Source organism: Pseudophryne corroboree, chromosome 7, assembly GCF_028390025.1.
Source record: "Pseudophryne corroboree isolate aPseCor3 chromosome 7, aPseCor3.hap2, whole genome shotgun sequence".
Lineage (NCBI taxonomy): Eukaryota > Metazoa > Chordata > Amphibia > Anura > Myobatrachidae > Pseudophryne > Pseudophryne corroboree.
The window spans coordinates 197,101,968-197,128,174 of NC_086450.1; the positions used below are offsets into that span (position 1 = coordinate 197,101,968).

Consider the following 26,207-nt stretch of genomic DNA (forward strand, 5'->3'; position numbering starts at 1 on the left):
CTAATTGACATAGCACAGGATCCAACAGAGATGAGCCCACCATAGTAGTTCAGTTGTGTTCTTTATCTCAGTCATCAGCCTTATTATTTTACTTTAACTTATATACACAATTGTATCAGTTTGTTTTATCTGATGCACTTAGAAAATAGGACATGAAACAATATATTTATCCCTTTCTACAACATAATCTGTGATATTAAAAGTTTGTGACATCTGTAGTGAAGAGAGAAGAAAAATCTGAGACCAGTAACCCATTCACTGCCAATAGATTGTATTATGTTTTCAGTAAAAAATATTTTCAATTGTTTTTATATGTGAAACAATGCCTATTCTTCCCTGATCCTTTCGACCCAAGATATAAACCCCTTACTTTATTCCTCTCAGCCCTGTGATCGGGATGCAGTCAGTTTACCTACAATCAAAATCCCGACGTTCAAAATCCCGACACCAATTGACCGATGGTCAAAATCCCGACAAGGTCAAAATCCCGACATGGACAAAATACCGACATTTAAAATACCGACAAGGTCAAAATACCGACATGTAAAATGCCAACAGGTCAAAATACCGACATGATTTTTTTCATTGAAACCAACTTGTTCATACTTTACCATCCCAGTGGACCTGGAGGGGGAATACAATAGTGTGCCGAGCGCAGCATGGCGAGCCATGCGAGGGGACGCGGTACACTTTATATGGTGTCCATGTTGACTTATGTCGACATACACACACACAAAACTGCATGTCGGTATTTTGACCTGTCGGCATTTTACATGTCGGTATTTTGACCTTGTCTGTATTTTAAATGTCGGTATTTTGTCCATGTCGGGATTTTGACCTTGTTGGGATTTTGACCATCGGTCAATTGGTGTCGGGATTTTGAACGTCGGGATTTTGATTGGAGGTATTTCACACCGATCCCCTGTGATCGCCTCTGCCTGATTGACTGGCAGAGGCGGTCGATAGGCGGGAGGGGGCGGGCCGGCAGTGTTAGCCGCGGTTTAGGGGGCACGGTCTGGGCAATGCAGGTGTGCCCGGACCGTGCGCGCAGGGGGCGCGGGGGGGGTCAGGCCACAGCGGCTGCGAGACGTCACACGTAGCCACTGCAACCCTCACAGGGATGAGTAGCTCCCTGCCAGCGCGCAGGAGCTGCACTGGTAGGGAGCTGCTCCTAAAGTACAAAAGCATCACCGCTGTGCGATGCTTTTGCACTTGTGCGGGGGTATCGGGCCTGACATGCGGGGCGGACTAGCCCTGTGCTGGGCGCGTCCCCCCGCATGTCTGTGTGACTGATCGTGTGTATGATCAGGTCTGAATTAGGCCCATAGTTAGATGTCATCTCTTGCCATCCATATCTGCTTCTGCTCACATGAATAGTAGGGAGAAGCAGGAACATCCATGAAGTGAGCTCTGTTGTCTGGTTGTTAATACATTTTGGACCAAAAAAAACATTCCCACTGCTGCAGCTGAATGAGGTTTTCTAATGACACGGTATGCGCCTCCAGGGCCTTAGAGAGGTTTGCCGGGCCCTTGTACTGCATGGGGGGCATGGCATAATGGGGTGTGTGGCAACGCCCCCACCCCCTCTTAAAAAACAAAACATTCCCAAACAATGTAAACCCCAAAACAATATATACACATAAACAATGCCATCTTCCCAGTGATATTCAGGAAGAGCGCCCCTAAGAGTCGGGGCCGGTGACTGAAGGCCACGTGGAGCAGAGAGAGAGCAGAGTAAGCAGTGACCAGAGCCAGACACTGGGAGAGTCAATACAGTGTGGAGGAGACACTAAAGGGAGCTGAACAGAGCAGAGCCAAGCTGAACAGCTGCATTACCAATGGGGAACAGTTCTGTTAGACATTTTTAGTGACACTTTACACTCAGCTGACATAGACAAGTGTGCATTGAGTCCACAAGACCAAGTGCCTTCTAAGACCGGTACTATCCACACTACACACACAACACCCACCACTAGGGGTGCTGCAGTGGCACTCTGGTTTTTTTTACTTGTAATGTTGAGCACCTACTCCTACAGTAGTTTAAAAACTCTAAACTGGAGATGTCAATATGCAATCAGTCAAATCATGAATGTCAGCGCCCGGAGTCTTACCGGTACATTGGGGCTGCGGGGCTGGCTTCTCTGGCGATGTGCGGGCAGCAGCGGAGGTGGGTTGCTGCGCCGGGTCCGTGGGCAGCAGTGGCGGCGGTGAGGCGGTCCGCTCATGGCGGCGGGATGCCGCTACAGCGGGTCGCTCTTGCTGAGCCGTTGCTAGGAGACCAGAGGCAGTGAGCAATGTGGCTTTGCAGAAAGGTCTGCAAAACTGGGCGCCGCCATGTTGGAGACCAAGATTTTAGCATAGTTCCTGTTTCCTGTTTCTTCCAGCCAATCCAGGGGAAGCTCTCCCTATAAAAGGGGGCTGGTTTAGGACAGGGACGCCAGTGCTTCAAGTTACAACCCTGTTGTAGGTGCTTTAGCCTGTGCTCCCAGGATCCTTGTCATATTCTGGTTACTCCTGCTCCTGTTTGGTCGGTTCTCTGTTGCTCCTGCAGTCCTGCCGTTCCTAACCTGCTACTGCCTGTGGAAGCACTCCTGGAAAACCCGGTCCATTAAGACTCTTTGGGCACAGTCGGCCCCGGGTCTTCTGCCTCGTCTTTCAAGCCACACTCCACAGATCTACTTCACCAGCCACGTCTTTGTACTACCGACCACAACCTGCAGATTGTTATCTTCAGCCTCCTCCTCCAAACCACAGTCCACAATCCTTGTCTCCAGCCACGTCTTCAACTACCATCCACAGTTCCACAGTTCATCATCTACAGTCTCGTCTTTCAAATCACAGTCCACAGTTCTTACCTCCAGCCACGTCTTTTAACCAACATTCACAGTTCCGCAGTTCATTATTCACAACCTCGTCTTCCAAGCCACAACCTGCAGTTCTTTATCCGCAACTACGTTCTTTAACCATCGTGCTCCAGCCACAGTTCTCTACCTCAGCCCTGTACATAATAAATACTATTCACTGACTTTCAAGCTCGCCTACGTTCTTCATTGCTCCGTGTCCCATGCGAAGGAACTATATCCAACCCCCTCATCTTGTTCACCCACAGCCATCTACCTCCTCGGGCAAGTCTCAGCTGCCGGATGCTCAAACTTTGCTAGACGTGACAATGAACAGCTAGATAGTAAGTGGGATAGCCCATGTCAGCTTGATACCTCATTTTTTGTACCTATTCTACTTTTCGTACCTTAATATTTTACATTTTCACTATATATATATATATATATATATATATATATATATATATATATATATATATATATATATATATATATAAAAATAATTTTTATTTTTTTCCAGCATAACTGCAAAGTTTGTGTTAATATTGTAATGCCATCCACCAATAGGGCAATATTATGGTTCGGGGGGTTGAGAACCTCAGAGATGGCTTCCACCAAATCTCTAATAAGCATTGTTGCAACCTATTTGGAAACCCACTAATTTCTCTAGCCAACACTGAACCAGTAAAGGCAGTTATGCTTTGCACCAGTTGTAATTAGCACAATAGGAACCACTTAGTGTTCTATTCATGGGTGTAACTATAGTGGGTACAAGGGGTGTTATTGCTGTGAGACACAAAGGCTAAGGGAGGCCTGGACCCAGATTATAAAGATGAATACCAACTTCACAGATATGCCTGGTAAGCAATTGGGTCTGATCCATTGCCCAGCCTGAATTGTGTGACATTACATTTTCAGTGAGAGGAGTGTGTAGTGGATGTTATAATGGTAAGGGGGTACTGTAATGTGTCACAATATGAACTGAAGGCCACTGTAATGTGTAATAATCTTATCTACTCTTTGTAATGCGGAGGGCACTATAATGTGATAACTGGGGCATTTTAATGTGGCACAATATGAAATGAAGGCACAATAGTGTGGCATAATATGAACTGGGGCACTGTAACGTGGCATAATTTAGAACTGGAGGGCACTCTAATGTGGCATAGTGTGAATAGGGAGCACAATAATGTAGCATAATGTGAACTGTGGATAATGTGTGGCATAATGTGTGCTGGCATCCCTGCAATGTGACATCATGTAAACTAGGGAACTACGAAGGTTCATAAAATAAACTGGGGCACTACAATGGGGCATAATATTAAGTAGGGCACTACTATGGTTCAGAAAATGAACTAGGGCACTATTATGGGGCCTAAAAGTAATAACTGCTGCAGAGAGGTGTCTCTTAAGAAGCATTGTGGCAAAGGCCCCTTCAATATTTTGTTGTTGGGCCCACAAAGTTCTGGTTATACCACTGGCTCTATTATTATATTATTTGTTTCCACTGGTTATAGGGGAATTCTACCATAGTTTGGCCTGGATTAGTAAAAAGAATGATCTTAGCTGTCATCCTGGGATCTGGTCCCCTTGATCAGTGGATACAGGGGCGGATCCAGAAGAAAATTAAAGGAGGACACCATGATAGGGGAACGGTAATAGTTATATTTACATGCACCTAAGGCACGTGTGCTCCCAGATAAGGGGTGTGGTATCACAGGGGGCGTGGCCTCACAGAATACACCATCAGGTAATGATTGGCTGTAGGAGCGCATCCTGGTTTATTGCCAATGTTTCACCCTGATGAAAAGGCTGATTGGGCCTTGAAATGTTGGTCACATGTTCCATTAGGTATGGGAGCCTGGAAGGCACCCCAGCACAATATAATTATTAAAGTTTTTAGTTGGTGGTGGCAGGTGCAGCATACCTTGTTTTGGGCACTGCAGTGAGACTCAGACTGCAGGACACGAACTGCCCATCTTTGATTAGCAGAAGCAGCCGGCTGGATCTCCAACAAGCAGCATAAGACATCTGCAGGACAGCTCTGTCACAATCACATGGGCCGCCTTCTCAAAGCTGAGGCTGAGTTTGACTGCACCTAGCATGGTGGTAAAGGAAGGAGGAAGCGCTGTACGGTGCAGTGAGGGCTAATGAAGCCTTCTGCGCCGTCATAAGTAACAGTCTTACTCGATACTGGCATTTGAACCCCGCACCTGGGCTGGACTCTGGCCGGCTGGCAGTGGGGAAGAGCAGGGGGAGGCTGGAGCTGCAGCTCCAGCCTCCCCAATGGTTACCACATGGACTTGCTGTTAGAGCCGCGGCGGGTCCTAGTGCCTGCCGACTCTTTTATCAAATCTGACTGACGGAAATAGCAGTAGTGCTGCTGCTGTTCTCCTTTTGAGAAACAGAAGAAGTCAGAAATGAAGGGGGGGGGGGGGGGGGGGGGCACGGGCCCGAATGCCCCCACCGGATCCGCCTATGAGTGGACACTTCATATTCCAGGTCCTCCCTTAACTTTGGCAGCAGGGACAGGTCCTGTGTACTGCTACAGCTCTTTACAGCAGACACAAGAGAGTATTTCTCTAGGTCCCCTCCAGTGGCAGTTGATAGAAAGGATCTATAGTAGAAAAATACCCCCTCATGCCTGCTGTAAAGAGTTCTATTATAAGAAACCAGTTCCTACTCATACTAGCTTTTGCTTTGGTTCCTATGGCTTCCAGACTTGAAACAAAAGATTCTATTTCATTATTTATACTTCTTGCGTGGGATGGAATTTTTTCACAAATACTTTAAAGGGATTGTTTGGTCTGGTGAGGGTGTTCCTGTTGTAGTACTGTGTAGTAATGTGTTAGTAGTAGAGTGTCTGGCATTGAAAGTACGTTAGCGGATGAGGCAGCAACTTACAAATCTATTGCCAAATCACATCCCCACTAAAATAACTGGCACAAATGAAATATAATCACAGCCATATTTACGATAGTCTTGAAAATAGCTTTATGGCAAGTGCAGATCCTGCAAAAGTTGTAATAATTCCAGATTTTATTTCTCACAATAGAATTACATTTCAGGACAGATTTTCATATACTGTAAGAAGTAAGAACACATACGAATACAACTGACTGCACTTCCCAAGTGTTACCACTAGAGGGAGATGAGGTACTTAGAAATAAATCAGAATTTGAGAAAAGGACACAACTTCATTGGTGACAATCTTATCCTTTATTTATAAAGCATCAACATTGCAGAGTTAAATGGCGATGAGTAACTTTATAATCATACCTTAGGAAAAATGTCTATTTATTCCAGAGAGCAGGCATCTCCAAACCATAGCTTTATTTAGTTATGCTACAGTCCAGAATTAGGAACTTTAGAGAATAAAGCTTTAAATTTAGCAGGACAGAGGGGGTTATTCTGTAGCAGAAGAATGAACACTACTCCTGCAGCATGGGATGTCTGTGTAGTGGGGAGACTTGACAGTATTTGCTATATATGGGGTGGGGATTATATTTTATTAAGAAATAATTACCCAATGTGGACAATCTTTTTAAACAGGTAAATTCAGATTTAGTGTAGTTAATGTTAGGGCACTGTTGGAAGTAAATATATAAGGTTAGGGTCTTGGTTGCAGGGACTGGCTGGCAACTTTCAGCCTGGGGGGCAAACTCAAGCAAGTGCCCAGCTTTTCACAGAGAATGCAATGCAAAAATGGCCCTGGAACACTTGAATTGCACTGGCCCTGGGGGCAGATGGCACCCTGCCGCTCTCCCCAGCCAGCCCCTGCTTGGTTGGTATTTTTCTTTTTCTGTGACCCAGGAACGCTAAGGATGGTGGTGAAGAGTTGTCCTGCTAAGTGGAGACACAGCCTAGCTGCAGTGGATGAACACAAGGGTATGAGATCATCTCTGCTCCCTAAGGTATTGTAGTTTGCTTTTTATATGCTGATAGGTAATAGAGGTAGCAAATAAGGCAGAAAAGTAGTTATAAAAGCTAAGTGAACTGGTAGATTAGAGGACTAAACCTTTTAAATAGATAAAGGGAATAAGATAGATCTGATAGATTTGTTCAAAGACTTCTGTAGGTAGGTGTAGGCAGTCACTGAGAAGCTCTCCTGTGTACAGCTTGGGACCCCATCTTGTATCATTTCTCGGAATAGTGGCTAGCCTGGGACAATTGTTTTCCATCAGTTGTCTCTATGGTCTTCACCAGAACAACTTTCTTTGAGTTGGGTGGTTTTTGTGCTGCAGCAGAGGTTTTCACGTCAAAGTTCAAGAGATTGGCTGTGGAAGGAAGTTTGGATATAACACAAAGAAATGCTTGTCAATGAGTAGATGTCATAAACTGTGAAATATTTTGTAGACAGTTCTAGTTGATCAATCATCCTTATGTGTCTTTGTTAAAAGCTATTCAATAGAATAACTGGCTATATACACAGCAGGAGCACTGATCAACAGGAAGATGACACAATAATAAATAGAGGTGATCTTCCAATTACAGAAACATCCTCTCACTGAGGTACTGAAAGCGTGTCCAAATCCAAGACGACCCATATAACCACTTATTATTTTTACGTGTGTGGATGCCTCGTATATAAAGTTTCAAAACGTGTAATTTAAATCTACTTTATATACCCTGTAAACTATAATGAGTGTATCCAAAGGTTCTAAAAACCTAATTTATGTGCAGCAAAGCAAAATTATGTAATGGCTCCATGTACTGTACATAAGACAAACAGTTTCTCACCACATCGGCTAACTGAAACTCCCTCTAATCATTTGTCCATGGTTGCTGCAGTGCTAACCAATGGGAATCAGACTTCACTGTTAATCACGGGCCTCATTTTGATTACTACTGTATTGTGTGACAGCAGCCAGGGGCAAACGCAGGATTTGTAAAGGGGGGTTTCCATCAGACAAATTTCCCCACTTTCTATGGGATACGTTTAATTTGCCGGCTGTTGAGATCCCGGCGGTCAGGATACCGACTCCGGAATCCTAACAACCAATAATGCCGCCAGCCGGAATCCCTGCGCAACAGGGCTATTCCACTCGTGGATGCCCACAGAGGGGCGAGCGCAGCAATCCCGCAAGGGGACTCTTATTGCTCGCCCCGCAACCGGCATTCTGGAGGATGGAGGAAGCCGCTGTCAGTAATAAATATCGAACTCCTATCTACACCTCACTTCACTATGATTTTAGACTTCAGGTGCTATTAATATATTTATATCTCAGGGAGTAATTCAGACCTGATTGCTAGGCTGCATTTTCTCATAGCCTGCGATCAGGTCTGAACTGCATATGCACCACAATGCGCAGGCTCGTCGGATGACTGCACCAGGCATTGGTGCATAGCGACGCGATGGTGCAAAAAAAGCGATTGCATAGGCGATCGCAAGGAGATTGACAGGAAGTGGGCGTTTGTGGGTGGCAATTGACCATTTTCTGGGAGTGTCAGGGAAAACGCAGGCGTGTCTGAGCATTTGCAAAAATAAGGTAAAATATACCCAAAGGTATTCGGGCGCTATGAGACGAGATGGTTAGCTAAGCGGCAGCCAATATTACAGGGGAGTAACTCCCAAAATGCGAATACAAGAAAGAATGGAGGCTGCGCTAGTGGAGGAAAGAACAATGTAAAACACTCAATAGGTAAGTATAAAAATTTATTATAAAACATAAATTCTTTAAAAAGCAGGAATTCTGTGCAAGATAATGTGCCAAATATATGCAGAAAAGATAAATTGCCAATAATATGCAAAGGTTGGAGTTTACCCAGAATGTTGGTACAGGATTAATGGAACTTGTTCTCTAGAATCCGTTCCATATTTTGCCCATCAATATGGTATACAGTTATTATCCGGTTTGGAGGGTACCTTTTAGATGTTCCTAAAGAGAGTCCATGAAAGATGTCCATATACCGCTAGAGGATTGGTGCAATGTCTCTTAGATGTAGAGTACCTCATGCAATGCGGGAATAGGCTGGTGCCTCTCTCGGGCTCCTCCGGATAACTGGTCGGCAAGATGGGCTGGTTCGGGTCCAATTCAGAGATGTCCTGTTCCAACGGGTAAATACCAGGTATTTACCCGTTGGAACAGGACATCTCTGAATTGGACCCGAACCAGCCCATCTTGCCGACCAGTTATCCGGAGGAGCCCGAGAGAGGCACCAGCCTATTCCCGCATTGCATGAGGTACTCTACACCTAAGAGACATTGCACCAATCCTCTAGCGGTATATGGACATCTTTCATGGACTCTCTTTAGTAACATCTAAAAGGTACCCTCCAAACCAGATTATAACTGTATACCATATTGATGGGCAAAATATGGAATGGATTCTAGAGAACAATTTCCATTAATCCTGTACCAACATTCTGGGTAAACTCCAACCTTTGCATATTATTGGCAATTTATCTTTTCTGCATATATTTGGCACATTATCTTGCACAGAATTCCTGCTTTTTAAAGAATTTATGTTTTATAATAAATTTTTATACTTACCTATTGAGTGTTTTACATTGTTCTTTCCTCCACTAGCGCAGCCTCCATTCTTTCTTGTGTCTGAGCATTTGCAGGGTGGGTGTCTGACGTCAATTCCGGTCCCGGACAGGCTGAAGTGATCGCAGCATCTGAGTAAGTCCTGGGCTACTCAGAGATTGCACAAATCAGTTTGTGCAGCTCAGCTACACATGCGAACACACACTTGCACAGCGAAAATACACCCCCCTGGAGGCGGCAAAGTATCTGAACACAGGACAGCAAAAAAACACTTGCGAGCGATCAAGTCTGAATTACTCCCTCAATCAAGTAGCCTGCAGTAATTTTACATATAGATAATTTTTATATTATTATTTACTCTATATATTTAAAAAATGTATTCAATTAGTTATGTTCCCATTAGCTTTTCCTGGTGCTATTAAATTTGTCAATTTGACTTGAAAAATGTATACATATATATATATATATATATATATATATATATATATATATATATATATATTTTTTTTTTTTTTTTTTTTTTTTCTAAGAACAAAAGAAGAATGCGCTCATAGTGCAGATAAGTTTGATAATTTAATTTCACACAGGTAGGTCAAAGCTGCTCACAATAATTAAAAAGACTCGTACCCTATATTCCCACTCTGTGGGCTGATTACCACATGGTATAAAGAAAGAACCCAGGCAAAGACCTGTACACCGCCGTCCAAGGACCAGGACCTGAAACCCGCGTCGCTGGCTGAGGATATCGGCTGTGACTCGTCCGGACACCACGTCAATGGAACAGTCGAAGATACAGTGCACACGGGTGAATCGAGCGTCTGGTAGGCCACGCCCCAATGCGTTTCGTAAGGTACTCCGCCTCCTGACAAAGTACCTTACGAAATGCCGCGAGTGGGTGGAGCCTAATGCCACCAGTGGGCGGAGCTACACTCGTAAGCCACAATTAGCCATAAAATTTATTTGGTCCATCAGGGGGGGTTTCTGGGTACTCAGAAACCCCCCTGGGTGCGCCACTGGGTGGAAGAGAGCACCGCTGACTGAGCGGAGCAGGTAACGCACAAGGTCCAAGGTCAGACTTGCCAAGCAGGATGCTGGAAAGATCCTTGGTTGTGCCCACTGCCTGAGAGACCCACAGCGCCTTAGCATGCGCAAACTCACTGTCGGGAGCTTATAAGTAAAATACTGTAGGGTAGATAGTAGGATGAGGGATAGATGCTTATACCCTAGAGAGGATTTTATATTAATAAAATTCCAAAGGCACAGATTATTACTAATCTAAGAAAAGGGACTCTACACTACAGAAAATATGGGGGGGGGGGAGGGGGCGGCGGGAAATATTATTGTAATAACAGTTATTTGGTGGAACCTTAGAAGATGGCTCTACCAGTCAATATTTTTAACATACTGTATACCAAGTGGTGATCTAAAAGACATTTATTAAGAATTTTTTTGTAGATTATTCTGTGCCATGGTATGGATGTGTACGATAACCAGACTGAGCTTTCATTTATTGCCCACAGTCAAATTTTTTTTTTTTTTTTTACAGACAAATTTTATTGGCAAGAGAAGAGAAGAAAACAAAACAAAACAGAAGTGACCTACGCAGAGGTCATGATATCATGTCCAACAGAATACAATCATAAAGCAAATGAGAACAATATTTTCTTGTATATAGAAACAACTGTTGGAAAATATGGATAAATCACTTCAATAAAGAGAACTGCATAAAACCCATCTCTCTTTTTTTTTTGAAGAGTATAGAACATTAAAAAAATATATATAATCAAAAAAGTGGTAGAAGAAAAGAAGCAGGAGTAGTAAGAGAATGGTGAAAACTAAAGGCGTAAGAGTAGGAGAAAAAAGGGGAAAAGGGGAAAAAGATTAGGGTAACCCGACTGGTCACACCCATAGTCAGATAGTTAACCAAACCATCAAAAGGGTGTAACCATACATAGACAAGGAAGACAATGTTCATTTACTGTAAGTAAATGCAGGACGGACTTTGAAAAAAGTAGTCCAGGGTTCCCAAACTTTTATAAAGTTTTTGGATGAGCCTCTCAGAATACTTGTAATATATTACATTGAATGGATATGCCAGATTTTAGCAAGTATCTCATCCATCCTAGGATGATTGGCAACTGTCTTAGGTCAGGCCTACCTGCCCACAGTCAATATTTTATTTGAATTAACTAGTCAGCTACAGTATCACAGTAATTGCTAAGTGTTGGGGTCATACACATATGACAATACAGAATTCTTTGACCTTTGGTCATCACAACAGACAGCTAAAAACATCTGCATCCAGGAACTGACAATTGTAGTATTTACTGACTGGTGTTGAGTGTTATGAAATTCATCCTTGGTGTGATACTGTACAGTATATGGGCTTATTTATCAAAATTATTTTTGCTAAAATAATTTTAAAAAGGGTGTGTTCACATCATCTTCACATTATATTATCAAATGAATGTACTAATGGCCAATTGGAGGAGAATTCTCCCCCAAGCCCACAGATTTTCATATTTTAATTAGAGATGTGCAGTTCAGATTTTAGGAAACCCCCCCCCCCCCCCCCCACACCTCATCCCCCCCCTACGGACCTCTGGTTTCCAAATAAATCCAAGCCCTAGCTCAGGTTTCTTGGCTCCGGGCTCAGATTAGAAATCGAGGCAAAATGGCATCATCCTGGCGTCAGATTCTCATGAGTTTTGGATTCTATATATGGCCCTTCTGCTGTGATTCGAGCACCATTTGATTCTAGTCACACTGTGCGGTGTCCATCCACAAGTGGCTGTGTGGTGTCCATCCACAATTGGCTGTGCGGTGTCCATCCGCAAGTGACTGTGCTGTCTCCATTAACTGGCTGTGCTGTGTTAATCCACAAGTGGCTATGCTGTGTGCATTAAATCCCTGTCCCTGTGTCCATCCACAATTGGCTGTGCTGAGTCCAATCCTATGAGCCTAATTCTTCTGTCACACAGTAGTACTGCTCTGACTTCCGCAGGCCATACCCCACTGTGTTCCCATATAAGCAGTGTGACTCCGCAGTGTCAGTTGTGAAAACAATAAAAAAGTTAGCAAACTGAAAATGTTCTATTGTTTGTATTGTTCTGTGTGTTGTACCCCAGCGCGTTTGTTCATGTACATATAAAAGCCCTGGGCGTGACTCCCCGCTGTGTGAGCTGAATTATGAATTGAAAAAAGAAAAAAAAATTGTGTGTTGTACCCCAATGCGTTTGGTCACATACATATAAAAGCCCTTTGTGAGCTGAGCTGTGAATTGAAAAAGTAAAAAAAAATATATTGTTCCATTGTTTGTACTGTTATGAAATTCATCCTTGGTGTGATACTGTATATGGGCTTATTTATCAAAATTATTTTTGCTAAAGTAATTTTAAAAAGGGTGTTTTCACATCATCTTCACATTATTTTATTATCACATGAATGTACTAATGGCCAATTGGAGGAGAATTCTCCCCCAAGCCCACAGATTTTCATATTTTAATTAGAGATGTGCAGTCAACGGCATCATCCTGGTGTCAAATTCTCATGAGTTTTGGATTCTATATATGGCCCTTCTGCTGTGATTCAAGCACCATTTGACTCCAGTCACGCTGTGCTATGTCCATCCACAAGTGGCTGTGCGGTGTCCATCCACAAGTGGCTGTGCGGTGTCCATCCACAAGTGGATGTGCGGTGTCCATCCACAAGTGGATGTGCTGTGTCCATCCACAAGTGGATGTGCTGTGTCCATCCACAAGTGGATGTGCTGTGTCCATCCACAAGTGGCTGTGCGGTGTCCATCCACAAGTGGCTGTGCGGTGTCCATCCACAAGTGGCTGTGCGGTGTCCATCCACAAGTGGCTGTGCGATGTCATCCACAAGTGGCTGTGCGGTGTCCATCCACAAGTGGCTGTGCGGTGTCCATCCACAAGTGGCTGTGCGGTGTTCATTCACAAGTGGCTGTGCTGTCTCCATCAACTGGTTGTGCTGTGTTCATCCACAAGTGGATATGCTGTGTGCATTAAATCCCTGTCCCTGTGTCCATCCACAATTGACTGTGCTGAGTCCAGTCCAATGAGCCTAATTTTTCTGTCACACAGTGGTACTGCACTGACTTCCGCAGGCCATACTCCACTGTGTTCCCATATAAGCAGTGTGACTCCGCAGTGTCAGTTGTGAAAACAATAAAAAAAAGTTAGCGAACTGAAAAATGTTCTATTGTTTGTACTGTTCTGTGTGTTGTACCCCAGCACGTTTGTTCATGTAGATCTAAAAGCCCTGGGGGTGACTCCCCACTGTGTGAGCTGAATTATGAATTGAAAAAAGAAAAAAATTGTGTGTTGTACCCCAATGCGTTTGTTCACATTCATATAAAAGCCCTTTGTAAGCTGAGCTGTGAATTGATAAAGTAAAAAAAAAATATTGTTCCATTGTTGGTACTGTTCTGTGCGCTGTACTCCAGTGTGTTTGTTTATGTATCTATAAAAGCCCTTTGAATCCCCACAGTGTGAGCTGAGCTGGCATCTTGCAAATGTAGAGCTGTTAGCTTAGCTGACAACCCCATTGGTAGCTTGTTTTGTAGGAGCCCAAACAAGCCAAGCACTTCAGCACAAAAGTGGCAGTACCCGTCACTGAAGTGCTTGGTTTGTTAAACTGTGCATGTTCTTTTTAATATCCAACATAAGTGTGGATGGGAGTGCTTAAGGTCAATTCCATCTTGCACCATTTTTAATTTCTGCCACTGCTGTATGGCAATGTTTCATAGTGTGTGATACGAAATCCTGGTGGTCGGGAAATTGTAAAAAAATATCAGAGGTAGCCCTGTGATAATAACGCTATCTTCATTTATTCAGGCTCCCCTCCGGTTCCCCTACTCCTGCACAGCCTTCCCTACAAGTTGGCAGTGAAGGCTGAGCTCAGATGCGGCCCCTGTGATCAGCCATGCATGTCTGATAGTCATATGTGTCATTAGGCAGCAGCGGCTCATGCGTAGTCACGGGCTCAGGGTATTTTCATGAAAAACACCCTGAGATGTGCGAGGCAAGGAATCACACACGTGCGTGTCATCCATTCACATCCGCCCTGCTATGCAGAGCAGCGGTGACAGAATGGGCTGTCCTGCTAAATTTGTGATGGTTGGGACGTATGCTCTTGTGTGCAGGTGCAGCATTACCATCCAGATGTGTTAATTTCACGCAGACTTTTGGCCAAGATCAGTCCGACTCAGAATCAGCTGGAGATAGACATATATGTGTATATCCCGGCTGTACACGTGCTGTATGCTAAAACTCGCTATTTGCCACCATATACAAAGCTGCGTCTGACTCATAGTCATGCCATATATGCCAGATATTCAGTATAATAGATTGTGGCCTATCAGTCTAAACATCTCTATAAATCCAGCTTGAGAACCTCACCCTTTTTATTCAAACAGAAAGACAACAATTTAAGACACCACTTTACACACATAGAAAGACAAATAATTTGTATCTCATGTAAATGGAACCCGGATGCTAAAAACTGAAAGACCCATAAATACATAGAGCACAAAGTCAGCCTGAGTTCACTTAGATAATTTTGGCTGCAGAACAGAGATAGGATCTGTAAGAGGGCTGATCCTAACTAAGCGATATGAACACAGCTTAAATATCTTGGCCCCTTTCTGTTTATTCCCTGCTTGCCAATTCTACACAAAGCGTTTGGTAAAAAGGACAAACAATAGAAAAAATGTATTTGTCTACAGATTGTAAGCTTTCAAGCAGCGTCCTCTTACCTCTATTACTGTCTTTTATTACCCAGTTTTGTTTTGTTTTATCACTGTTGTTTTCAATTGTAAAGCGCAACGGAATTTGCTGCGTTATATAAGAAAAAAATAAATCTATTTGTGAACCCAGCTCTCTTGTGGCCAGTGTCCATGTTCCCAAATATCACTGGGAATATTGCACTGGCCGGAAAGGAGGGACCAGCTTCCTAATAAAGTAAGGTAGGAAGCGGGTGCCCTCACCCACTCCCCCCCCCTACCCCCATGTGTGAAAACTGCACCTTCCCCCCCCCCCCATAAAGTGCATCATCATTCATGCCCCCTTTTTAAAGCCCCAGCCCTTTTACCAGGGCCCGGCGTGGCTCTCTACGGCCTGCTCCTAACTATGATTTATCAAACACACTCTGTAAAATGGTAGTTGGAAGCTGATTGGCTGGTAATTTATCTCTCTCCAATATTTGATACATCTCCTCCTTAATGTGGGGAAAGACATTTTCCTGTCCAGGGTCAGCAACTCTATTGCAGGAGTTTTGGCTTTATGTGTAGTAGATAAAAAGGTTCTGTAACATAGAAACATAGAATTTGATGGCAGATAAGAACCACTTGGCCCATCTAGTCTGCCCCTTTTTTTTATCCTTTGGTAATCTCAATCCTTTTTGAACCTTAATTCTTTGTAAGGATATTCATATGCCTATCCCAAGCATGTTTAAATTGCTCAACAGTCTTAGCCTCTATCACTATTCCACTTATCCACTACCCTTTCTGTGAAGTAATTTCAAACTAGTAACATGTCAAACTACAGTACTTATAAGTGAATTGCACTTTTAAACTAAATATCTAAACATAAATCCAAATGGGATGAAGGAACTACTTCTATACAAAAGATTTTATACTCACCCAACTTGTCTATAGCACTACGCTGGGAGCTTGGTGTGTGATTGTTCAACCTAAAAAAAAGCAATGTGATTGTTATATATAGAATACTAAGTGTTTCCTTCACCCAAACACAGGAAAGCCAGCAAATGGGCATCACATAACAATTTATCAATATTACGTTCTGATGCCTAAATAATGACCCCCCCCCCCCCCCCCAGGATATGTCACAAATGATAGACCATGGCTATAGATTCTGTTTTTAAGCTATATCTATCCCAACCAACCAGAGTTAATAAGATCATTTTCCCATAGCAGTTCTCTCCTCCATCCGTCTGAGGGGGAGGCAGTCAATTGACCGCCTGTCGGAATCCCGGCGGTCAGGATACCAACGCCGGAATCCCGACACCAGTTTAAATACCGGCAGTCGGACAGCGAGGCTGTCCTAGCAGCAGCCTGAAATTCTCTGAGGGGCTGAGAGAGCCTATTAGAGAACACAAAGAGGTTCTTGGGGCAATAGGCAATATGAATGAGTGCTAAACAAGCCTATTGCCATTTTCAAATCTATTGACTAAAGCCACCAATGACAATCTGATGAATAGTAAATATACCTCTTGTGTCTTCTGATAGGCGCTCTCTCAGCCTCTCAGAGAATAAGATATACAGCAGCAATCAATGCCCCAGACCTGGCACAGACTTCTAGATCTGAACTTGCAACTGCACATTACTATTACTGTATATGAATAACAGGAAATACTTACGATTATCCATGCCTGCCAAGCAGTGGGTGGGACTTACATTCAGCCTATCAGTTCACTAGTCAGTTTCTTGCCTTTGGGCACATTTCTGTGTCTAGAATATTTTCAACAAGTAATACACCTATTTGACTACCCCCTGACACATGTGCATAACATGTCTGTCCCATACCACAACTTACGTAGGAGTCTGGTCCTTCTGTTCTACTTAAAAAAAGACAGAGATGGGGACTCTTCTGATGGTTTTGGCATATGTACCCACTGCTCAATTGGAAGCTCAAAAGAGTCATCTGCTCTTTTGGGTGGCCTTGGATTGAGTCACTGTAGCGGTCACATCCCCTGTAGTTCCGTCTCTACCCTCACATCAGAAACAAAACACCATTTGTTGCTGCCATCTTGATATGCTACACCAAGATCCTTAAAATAGGTTTTTTTCTTTTGTGTAAAAATATCAGTAAGACCTAATGAAAGAAGGAGACTTGCACTTGCTCTATACACGTTTGCAATTATTCACATTCAGCAGTGGTCATTCCCACATTTCCTGCTGTTTTCTTACCTGTTTTCCTCTCCCTCCAACAGTTTGCGGTACGTGGCAATCTCAATGTCCAGTGCCAGCTTGGTGTTCATGAGGTCCTGGTATTCTCGCACCTTGCTGGCCATGTCCTGCTTTGCCCTCTTTAGAGCTTCTTCCAGATCTTGTGCATGAGTCTTACCATTCTGCATAGCCTGCTCTCCATTTTCCTCAGCATGGGTAATGCCGTTCTCTAGGTTGGCCCTCTGAGAAGTCATTATACCATATGATTCTGTTAATTGTCTTTTGTAAAATTAAATATTAACTAGACCTTATTATTATTATTATTATTATTATTATTATTACATTTTATTTATAGGGCGCCACAAGTGTTTCACAGCGCCGTACAAAGGACAGTACAGGGAGACAAAACTTAGCATAACAGTAAATAAATAACAAAAATGGAGTGCAGGTAACAAAGAGCACCACAATTCTCAAAGCATAATACAGCTTAGATGTAAGTAGCGAAGGAGTAATCATTGTACTACTTGGGGCTGGCGGCCATAGATAGAGAGGGGCCATTTACCAGCAGGAGAAAAAGCAGGTAAAGATGGTCGCTGAGTGAAATGTGTCAAGAAGAGGGCTTAGACAAGAGGAAAGAGGGCCCTGCTCTGAAGAGCTAACAATCTAGTGGGGAGGGGTAACAGACAGATGACATGAGGTGCAAGCAAGCACGTAGAAGCCTGATGGTGGTATGCGAGCAAAGCAGAGATGTCCAAGGCATGGGGCAGGGGGATGGAGGAGCAGCCTACGGACTAGGTTATGCATTGGAGGGGTACGCTTTGATAAATAGGTGGGTTTTCAGTGCCCGTTTGAAGCTTTGCAAGGTCGGGGAGAGTCTAATGGAGCGGGGGAGCGCATTCCACTGAAGGGGTGCAGCACGGGCAAAATCCTGAACTCGTGCATGGGAAGCAGTGAACATTGTATTTTTTGATAGTCTGCAAGTTCAGTTGACTGATATATGGTTTAGTCGCTGACATATTTCTATCACTGGATTACTCCATAACATCTATGAGGTACAATTGTGACTTTATATATTGCCATTATATTGACCAGATTTAGTTAGGGACTACGACTCTTGGGTCTTAATTAAACATACTTTCTGCTGATGATACCAATCCATATAGTCAGTTCTCAGGTTTTAATATACAGGTTGGTTTTGGCTTTAAACTAATTGCCACTTTAAATCCAGTGGCTATCCCAATGAAATCTCCCTGGCTCCTGCACATCGTGGCCTATTACATTTGGTCTAATGGATTTATTGTGTTGAATAAAACAGGAGTTATTTTAAAATGATACATACTTTTTTCATGCTTATTTAGTCTCCAAGGTACATTCTATCTGAGGAAATACAACTTTGCTACAACAAAGTATAATGAATAGGAAAGGGGATGTGTGAGTATCTTTCAGACACATCAGGCCTGATTCTGATGGGCCCTACACATTTACCGATTACACTGAAAGATATGAACAATCTCGTTCATTAACTAACAAGATATCATTCATATCTGTCAGTGTGTATGCACCAACGATGAACGATGCGCGGCCCCACATAGTGCGCCGACGCATGCCAGACAGACGACAGCTGTCTTTACCCTGCGATCGCCTCTGCCTGACTGACAGGCAGAGGCGGTCGCTGGGGGGGGGGGGGGCGGTGGCGCTTGGCCGCCGTTTAGGGGGTGCGGTCCGGGCAGAGCTGGCCCTAACCGATATGATGCCCTAGGCAAGATTTTGGCTGGTGCCCCCTAGCACCACCGCTGGTTCTGCCTCTGACCTTGCACCTCTTTCCCAGCACCATCACCCCTCACCCATAGCAGTCCTTGTACCCCCTATATTTTAAATAGGAACAGTTCATACATTTGACGCACAGCCCAAAAAGGGGCATCTTCTTGCTGGGAAGGGGCATGGCCACACAATAGTAACCCCAATTCCAATTACGCCACACAGTACTGCAACTTTGTTCACATTTTATCTTGCGATAGTGTCCATAATTCATATTACATCCCACAGTAGTATCACTTTACCTTATAAACGTTACTCCTCACAGTAGAGCCCCTTATTCACATTACATCACACTGAATTGCTCCTTATTCACATTACACCACACTATATTGCTCTTTATTCACATTAGACGACACAGTAGTGCCCTTTCTATACGCAACGTCACATGTAGAGCACCATATACACATAATACCACACATTAGTAATGCATTTATATACATAATTCCACACAGTAATGCCCCTTACACATATGAGACACATTAATGTCCTTATAAACATAATGCACCTTACACATTATGACAACCTTTATTAATGCCTTTTTACACATAATGTCCCTTACACATATGCCGCACATTATTAATGTCCTTATACACATAATGACACACATAGTGCCCCCTACACATTTGCTGCACATTATTAGTGCCCCTATACACATAATGACACACATACAGTAGTACCCTGTTACACATATGCTGCACATTATTAATGCCTTTGTACACATAATGACACACATAGTGGCCCTTTACACATATGTTGCACATTATTAATGCATTTTTACATGACACACATAATGCTCCTTACACATATTCCGAACACTACTGCAGAACCAACCCACTCACATGCACACAGCACTCACACTTCCACTAACACTGTGACCTCTGCCTCTGCTTGGATACAGATGTGTCCTCACAAATCTTGCATCAATGCTAACGTCGGGCACCTTTTTTTTTTTAATGAAAATGCATCTTATTTGCATTGCTATGTGGCTAGGATGCACAAGCAGCTTCTGCTGATTAAACTGATATGCAGCATGCCGATATACTGTGTGAGACTGTGGCTGTATCTGCATAAGAAATGCTACACACAGAATATAGGCATGCCTCATATCATTTTAATCAGCAGAAGCTGCTGATGCCCCTAGGCATATCAAATGCCCTAGGCAATTGCCTAGTTTGCCTTTGCCTATGGCTGGCTCTGGGTCTGGGTAACGCAGGCGTGCCCGAACCGTTGGGGGTGGGTGGGCTGCAGCGGCTGCATGACATCACACGCAGCCGCTGCGACCCGAGCAGCGATGAGTAGCTCCCTGTCAACGCGCTGGTTGGGAGCTACTCTTCCAGTACAAAAGCACTGCCGCTGTGCGATGCTTTTATAGTGGTGCGATGGGGCAGGGACTGACATGCGGGGCGGTGTCCCCCCGCATGTCAGGGAAGCTGATCGTAGATGTACTAAAGTTAGCACATCTACAATCAGGTCTGAATCACCCCCTTAGATTGGCCGATATTACCATTAGCATGTTTAAAGTACGTACAATGCCGCTACAGAAATGTGCGTCTTAAGGGGGGTACACACGGAGAGAGCCGTGTTTAAAATCTAAACAATCTGACTAGATTGCTTAGATTTTAAGCACGGATTTGCCGTGTGTATGCCCCCCAGTGATAGTGATGTGCGGCACCGCGCATCGCTATCGCCGGTGCTAGATTGAGCCTGCATGCAGGCTCAATCTAGCGGGTCGCTCACTTCACCACTGTGTGAAGTGAGCGGCCCCCCGTCCGTCCCCTCGCTCAGCACATCACCCTGTGCTGAGCAGGGGGAGAGATGTGTGCTGAGCGGTCTGTGTTAAGATCACGCAGCACACATCTCCCCCGTCAGTACCCCCCTTTAGAATCAGGCCCTTCAACTGCAGTCTCCAATTCACAAGTAGATAGGTTACAGATGGTAACAAATGTTTCTTAACATGAGGTGGCAAGAACATTAGTAATACTATCATATGCATCATTTTATTATCATATTGTAAATTACATTCTAGGACATTATTTTGTACATAGCATTAAAACATTATTATTATTATTATTATTATTATTATTATTATTATTTTATATGGCAGCAAAATATTTTACCTGCAAACCTTGTATTGTGCAATATTCCTAATGCCTATAATTGCTATTCCCCTCCAAATATATTTCACATTATGCTTATATAATCGCAGTGCCAGAATACCTGATTTTTTAGTGCCTCATTGTCGCTATTGACGCGTTGTATCATCCGGTGTAGATCAGCCAGCTCAGCCTTCATGGCCTTTAACTCATCATTGGTGCGTTTTGCCTGATTGACCATATCATCAATCTACAAGCAAGGTAGTTATAAAGAGTTGATACACTATAAACACCAATATTTGGCATGTGATACAAGTTAAATGTAATTAAAATAAAAAGTTAATATGACCTATTTCCTGTGAAATTTGCATCTACTAGTAGTAGAAAATTTAAATAAGCTAAACCTTCTCTACTGTAGATATGAGTGAAACATATACATCAATTCAGAACAAAATTTATTTTAACAAACCAAACAAAAATGAACCTGTAAAATCACTTTACAGTAGCTGTCAATGGAGGATCCAAAAATAGAAAATGTGCTCAGTATTGCAAACCTCCCATGAACCAAACTGAATGTCTCTAATGTAAAATTCAGATGTTCTGACATAATTTCTTCTTTCAGGAATTCCTAAGCAGGCATAATACCACGTGTCAGCAGCAGCTGCTATGATCTTTGTCCAAACGGAGGACACATGGAACAGTAATAAAAGGCTGATGCGGAGTTGTGAATTCGCACTGGGCATGCACAACAATTGAATGCATGCAAATCCTGCTGTGCAAAATCATGTGATATTTGAAAGCATCGACCCTTATGACCTCATATTGACAAAGTTCAGTAAGAGTGTGTCCACGTAAGGCCTATGCAGACCAGTATGGAAGCAAATATACTCAGGTTAGAAGGCCTATATTTAGTACCTAGTATAGGGCAAGTCAAGTACTCACCAATGAGTGCAAACCAGACAGATGTGAACCTAGCAGATGTAGACACACCCAAGATACATCTATGCAGGGCCGTCTTTCCGTATGGGCTCAATGGGCTCTTGCCCAAGGGCCCCAGGAGTATAAGGGCCCTAGGCTGATAGTTGAGGGTCCCCTCTTTCCAGGGGTACCAGATTTTTGAAAATCGGGCCAGGGGAACCAGAGATATCCGACTTCAAAGCAGTGGTCTCCATCCAAGCCTGTTAATTGCTCTACCCAGCCAGATATCTCAGATTCTGTTTGACTTACAGTTTTTCTGATGGTATACTCCAAAAGCTGGGACTCTCCCCTTTTGGTGAACACTGGCATCTTGTCTCTACTATGCCCAGAACCAGAGATATCAGCCTTCCAGCAGCTGGTCCCTGCTCCAGCTCCACACGCCTGGTATACAGTTTTATATATTCGTTGGTGGATTGCTCTGGCTCCTGAACTCTGATCCCCAAGTCCCCAGTACCTCCTGAAAGGTGAGACTCTCTAGTGTTTTTATCCCATTGAAAGCTAAGAAATCTATTTCCAGGTACTGGAGATATCTGCAGTCAAGCAAGCTGTCCTCCCACCGGAAAATGATGAATATTAAGCCAACTCCACTATCCACCCCTCCCCTGCACATTAAAAACCCCCTACCATCCTGGAAGTTATGTACCAGGGCCCCTTCACATTCAGCCCAATGCCACCTTCTACAGTTTAGTGTTCTCACTTCTGACCCATCTGTGCAGTAAAGGATTAATTAACAGAAATTACTGCTCCAGGTCCTACAGTACATGCTGAGCGACAGATAGAACACCCCCTGCCGCCCACGGGACATCAAAGCTGCCGCTGATAGCACCCCCAACCCCTACCGCTGGAGGATAAGTAGGGGCCCCAGTGCATTGTTGTGCCCAGGGGCCCACACTGCTGTTAAGACGGCCCTGCATCTATGGGCCTGATTCATGTTTGTAAGTAAAGCAAAAATGCAACTGGGCAAAACCATGTTGCGCTGCAGGCGGGGCAGATGTAACATGTGCACAGAGATGTAGATTTGGTGCACCCCTGGGCTACAGAGCCAGCTACAGTACATAGTACAGATGGGGAGCCGGTTAGCACATATCAACATACATGCAGAGATGTATGTAACATATGTGCTGGCTTCAGCTCTCCAGGGATCAGCAGAGCTGTGTCTATCACAGCCCCCGCTGCCCCCAGGGTGCAGCATTCGGCTTTACTCTCCTTCAAAGCCTGCGCCCAGACTCCAGTGAAACCTAGCAAATGGGAGGCTGCAGGCAGGCTTAGGAGTGTTATGCAGAATGCTGAGTCCAGGGTGCTGCACGGCACCTGTGCTAGACACAGCGCTTCCGATCTCCGGGGAACTGCAGCCAGCACATATGTTACATACAGTACATCGCTGTTGATCTGTGCTAACCGGCTCCCCCGCTGTCTAGCATTTGTGGGTTACATGCAAAAGCAGCCCGAATTTCTCCTGCACAGAAAAAAATATAAATGTATTTGCTCCCCTTGCATGGCAACATGGTTTGTTCCAGACACAAAGTTACTTGCTTTTTTTTTTTGCTTTACTTGCTGAATCAGCCCTAATTTACTTTTAATTGTTCATGTATAAAATATAAACAGGGATCATCGATACCTATTCTGTGTTTTATGTACTGTGGCAGTGGAACAGATCACAGTTAATACAGGGATGTAGTTATACGGTCAGTAATAATAAAGTCAACAAAAAGGTCAACAGTAATGTAGACATTTATGATGTTAAAATGTTAGGCTGCAGGGGCGAGGGTTCGTCTGCAGAGGAGGGTAGGCACAGGGGCGTAGCCAGAACTTTGTGGGCCCCATAGCAACATTTTGAAGGGGCCCCTGTTCCAATGCTTCTAGAGACACCTATCCATAGCAATTGTTCACTTTAAGCCCCATAATAGTGTCCTAGTTCATTTTCTGAACCATAGTAGTGCCTTAAGTAATGTTATGCTCCATAGTAGTGCAATAGTTTATTTTATGAACCATAGTAGTGCCCTAGTTCACTGTAGGGTCACCAGTACACATTATCCAACATGGTGACCCCAATTCACATTATGACATGCAGTGTGCCCAGTTCATATTATGTCACATTACAGCACCCCCAGTTTATATTATGCCACACTATAATGCCTCCACTTCCTATTGTGCCACATTACAGATTCTTAGTTCAAATTATGAAACATTTTAATGCCCCCTAATTCATTTTATACCTCATTACAATTAGCAAGTAAAGGGGCATAACTTGATATACTGAGGTCCCCAAAGCAAAGGTTTGTAATAGCCCCTGCATATCACCCAAAGTGGGCCCCTCTCAGCTCTGGGCCCCATAGCAGCTGCACTCCCTGCACTTATGGTAGCTACGCCCTTGAATAGTAAGGGTTAGGGGTAGAGATAGGGGAAAAATACTAATCTGAATGTCAGAGGATCAGAGGTCTGACCTAGAAGTAATGATCACATGACTGTCGGGACCCAGTAGATGTTCCTGGAGCAGCTACAGCTGTGAGGAGCAGGTAAGGGAACCATGTGGCCATCAGGGACGATATACTGACATTCTAACATGCCAACATATCATCAGTGTCTAAGGGGTCTATTTACTAAGCCTTGGGTGGAGATAAAGTCGCTGGATATAAATTACCAGCCAATCGGCTCCTAACTGTTATGCCACAGGCTGTGTTTGAAAAATTACAGCTAGGAGTCGATTGGCTGGTACTTTATCTCCGGCGACTTTATCTCCATCCAAGGCTTAGTAAATAGACCCCTAAGTGTGTACATGATGAATGTCGACATGGTCAAAGTCGACATTATGACAATGCCAATATATCATATCCAAACCCTTGATACTGTACACCATCTTTTTACGTCTTTCTAAAAGAGCCCTAATCATTTCCTTTTCCAGTTGATAGAAAAACATCACATGCTCTCCCACAATTCCAGTCTTAAACTGGTGTCATTGGGCCTTTTCTGATAACACTGTCCAGAAATCAGGCATTAGGTAGAGTCACACATACCTTGCTCTTGTACCACCTCTCGGCCTCCTGGCGGCTCTTATCTGCCATACTCTGGTACTGTGCCTTGACCTCATCCATGACATGCTTCATTTCCAAATCACGGCTATTATCCAGTTCTACGGTCACTTTGTCATTGTGCATCTGAGAATGCAGCTCATTTATTTCCTAGAGAGAGAACAATACATAGCTATAGCAGGGCACACAGGGACACTGGGATATAAAAAAACAAAAAACACCATATATTGTTAAAATGACATTACATGGAATGGATTATTTTTGGAAATGAGCCTAAGGGTGTCCATACACTGGGCAATGAGACCCATCAGCCTGGCCACCCAGAGGCCGAGTGTCTGTCATGACTGACCGTTCACATACAAACAAGTCTAAAAGATCTGATCGCTGGAGATTCAGATCATAGATGGCATTACACAGTCTGTTGTAGTCAAATCAAATTTACTAGCCCCCTCGTCAACTGCTAATAGGGATCAGTAGCATCTTTGGGCCCATACAGACTGGAATATGTAGTCAATTAAAAACTACCTTTTTGTTGGCAGTTTAAATACAGTTGGTAAACAGCAGACAATTTCAGCATGCAAAGCCACCTTGCCCTATGCACAATCATCTGCCTGTGGGGCTAACATAACACAGCAGACACCTCAATTATTTTGGGAGTACACATATGACTACCCCCCTGTATTTTTAAGTTGATCTCATTTGTGAATAAAAAAAACAAGTTTTAGTCTTAGTTTCTAGGTATTAACCATTGCTGCAGGTGTAATGTAATATTACTGATATTTATTATGTTGCATTACCTCCTTGTACAGCTTTTTCAGATAGTCTATCTCATCGGTGAGGCTCTCTAGCTTGGATTCATTGTCCACCTTGTGGAGGTAGGTGTCGTCCAGATCCTAAGAGAACATAAATACACGGACACTTCAGTAAACTGCAGGGGGATCATCCTTAGACTCAAACTGTCTAGTACAAATATCATAGAAGACTCTTTACCAACAGCAGTACGTATACAGCCACAGTGCTTCATTTGCTATC

The 26,207-nt window shown here is 43.6% G+C and overlaps 1 protein-coding gene across 1 annotated transcript in view; it reads right to left on the bottom strand.

Annotated features, from left to right (window-relative positions):
* Window positions 1-6,040: 6,040 nt before the first annotated feature.
* Window positions 6,041-26,207, bottom strand: part of LOC134944970 (intermediate filament protein ON3-like) — a 65,800-nt gene continuing 45,633 nt past the window's right edge. Inside the window, exons 4-9 of the mRNA XM_063933932.1 lie at window positions 25,973-26,068; window positions 25,161-25,325; window positions 21,293-21,418; window positions 17,279-17,499; window positions 15,992-16,041; window positions 6,041-7,117 (exon numbers count right to left, since the gene is read on the bottom strand). Of these exons, the coding sequence (XP_063790002.1) occupies window positions 6,978-7,117; window positions 15,992-16,041; window positions 17,279-17,499; window positions 21,293-21,418; window positions 25,161-25,325; window positions 25,973-26,068 (798 nt within the window). The 3' untranslated portion in view covers window positions 6,041-6,977. The remainder of the gene's footprint in view (window positions 7,118-15,991; window positions 16,042-17,278; window positions 17,500-21,292; window positions 21,419-25,160; window positions 25,326-25,972; window positions 26,069-26,207) is intronic.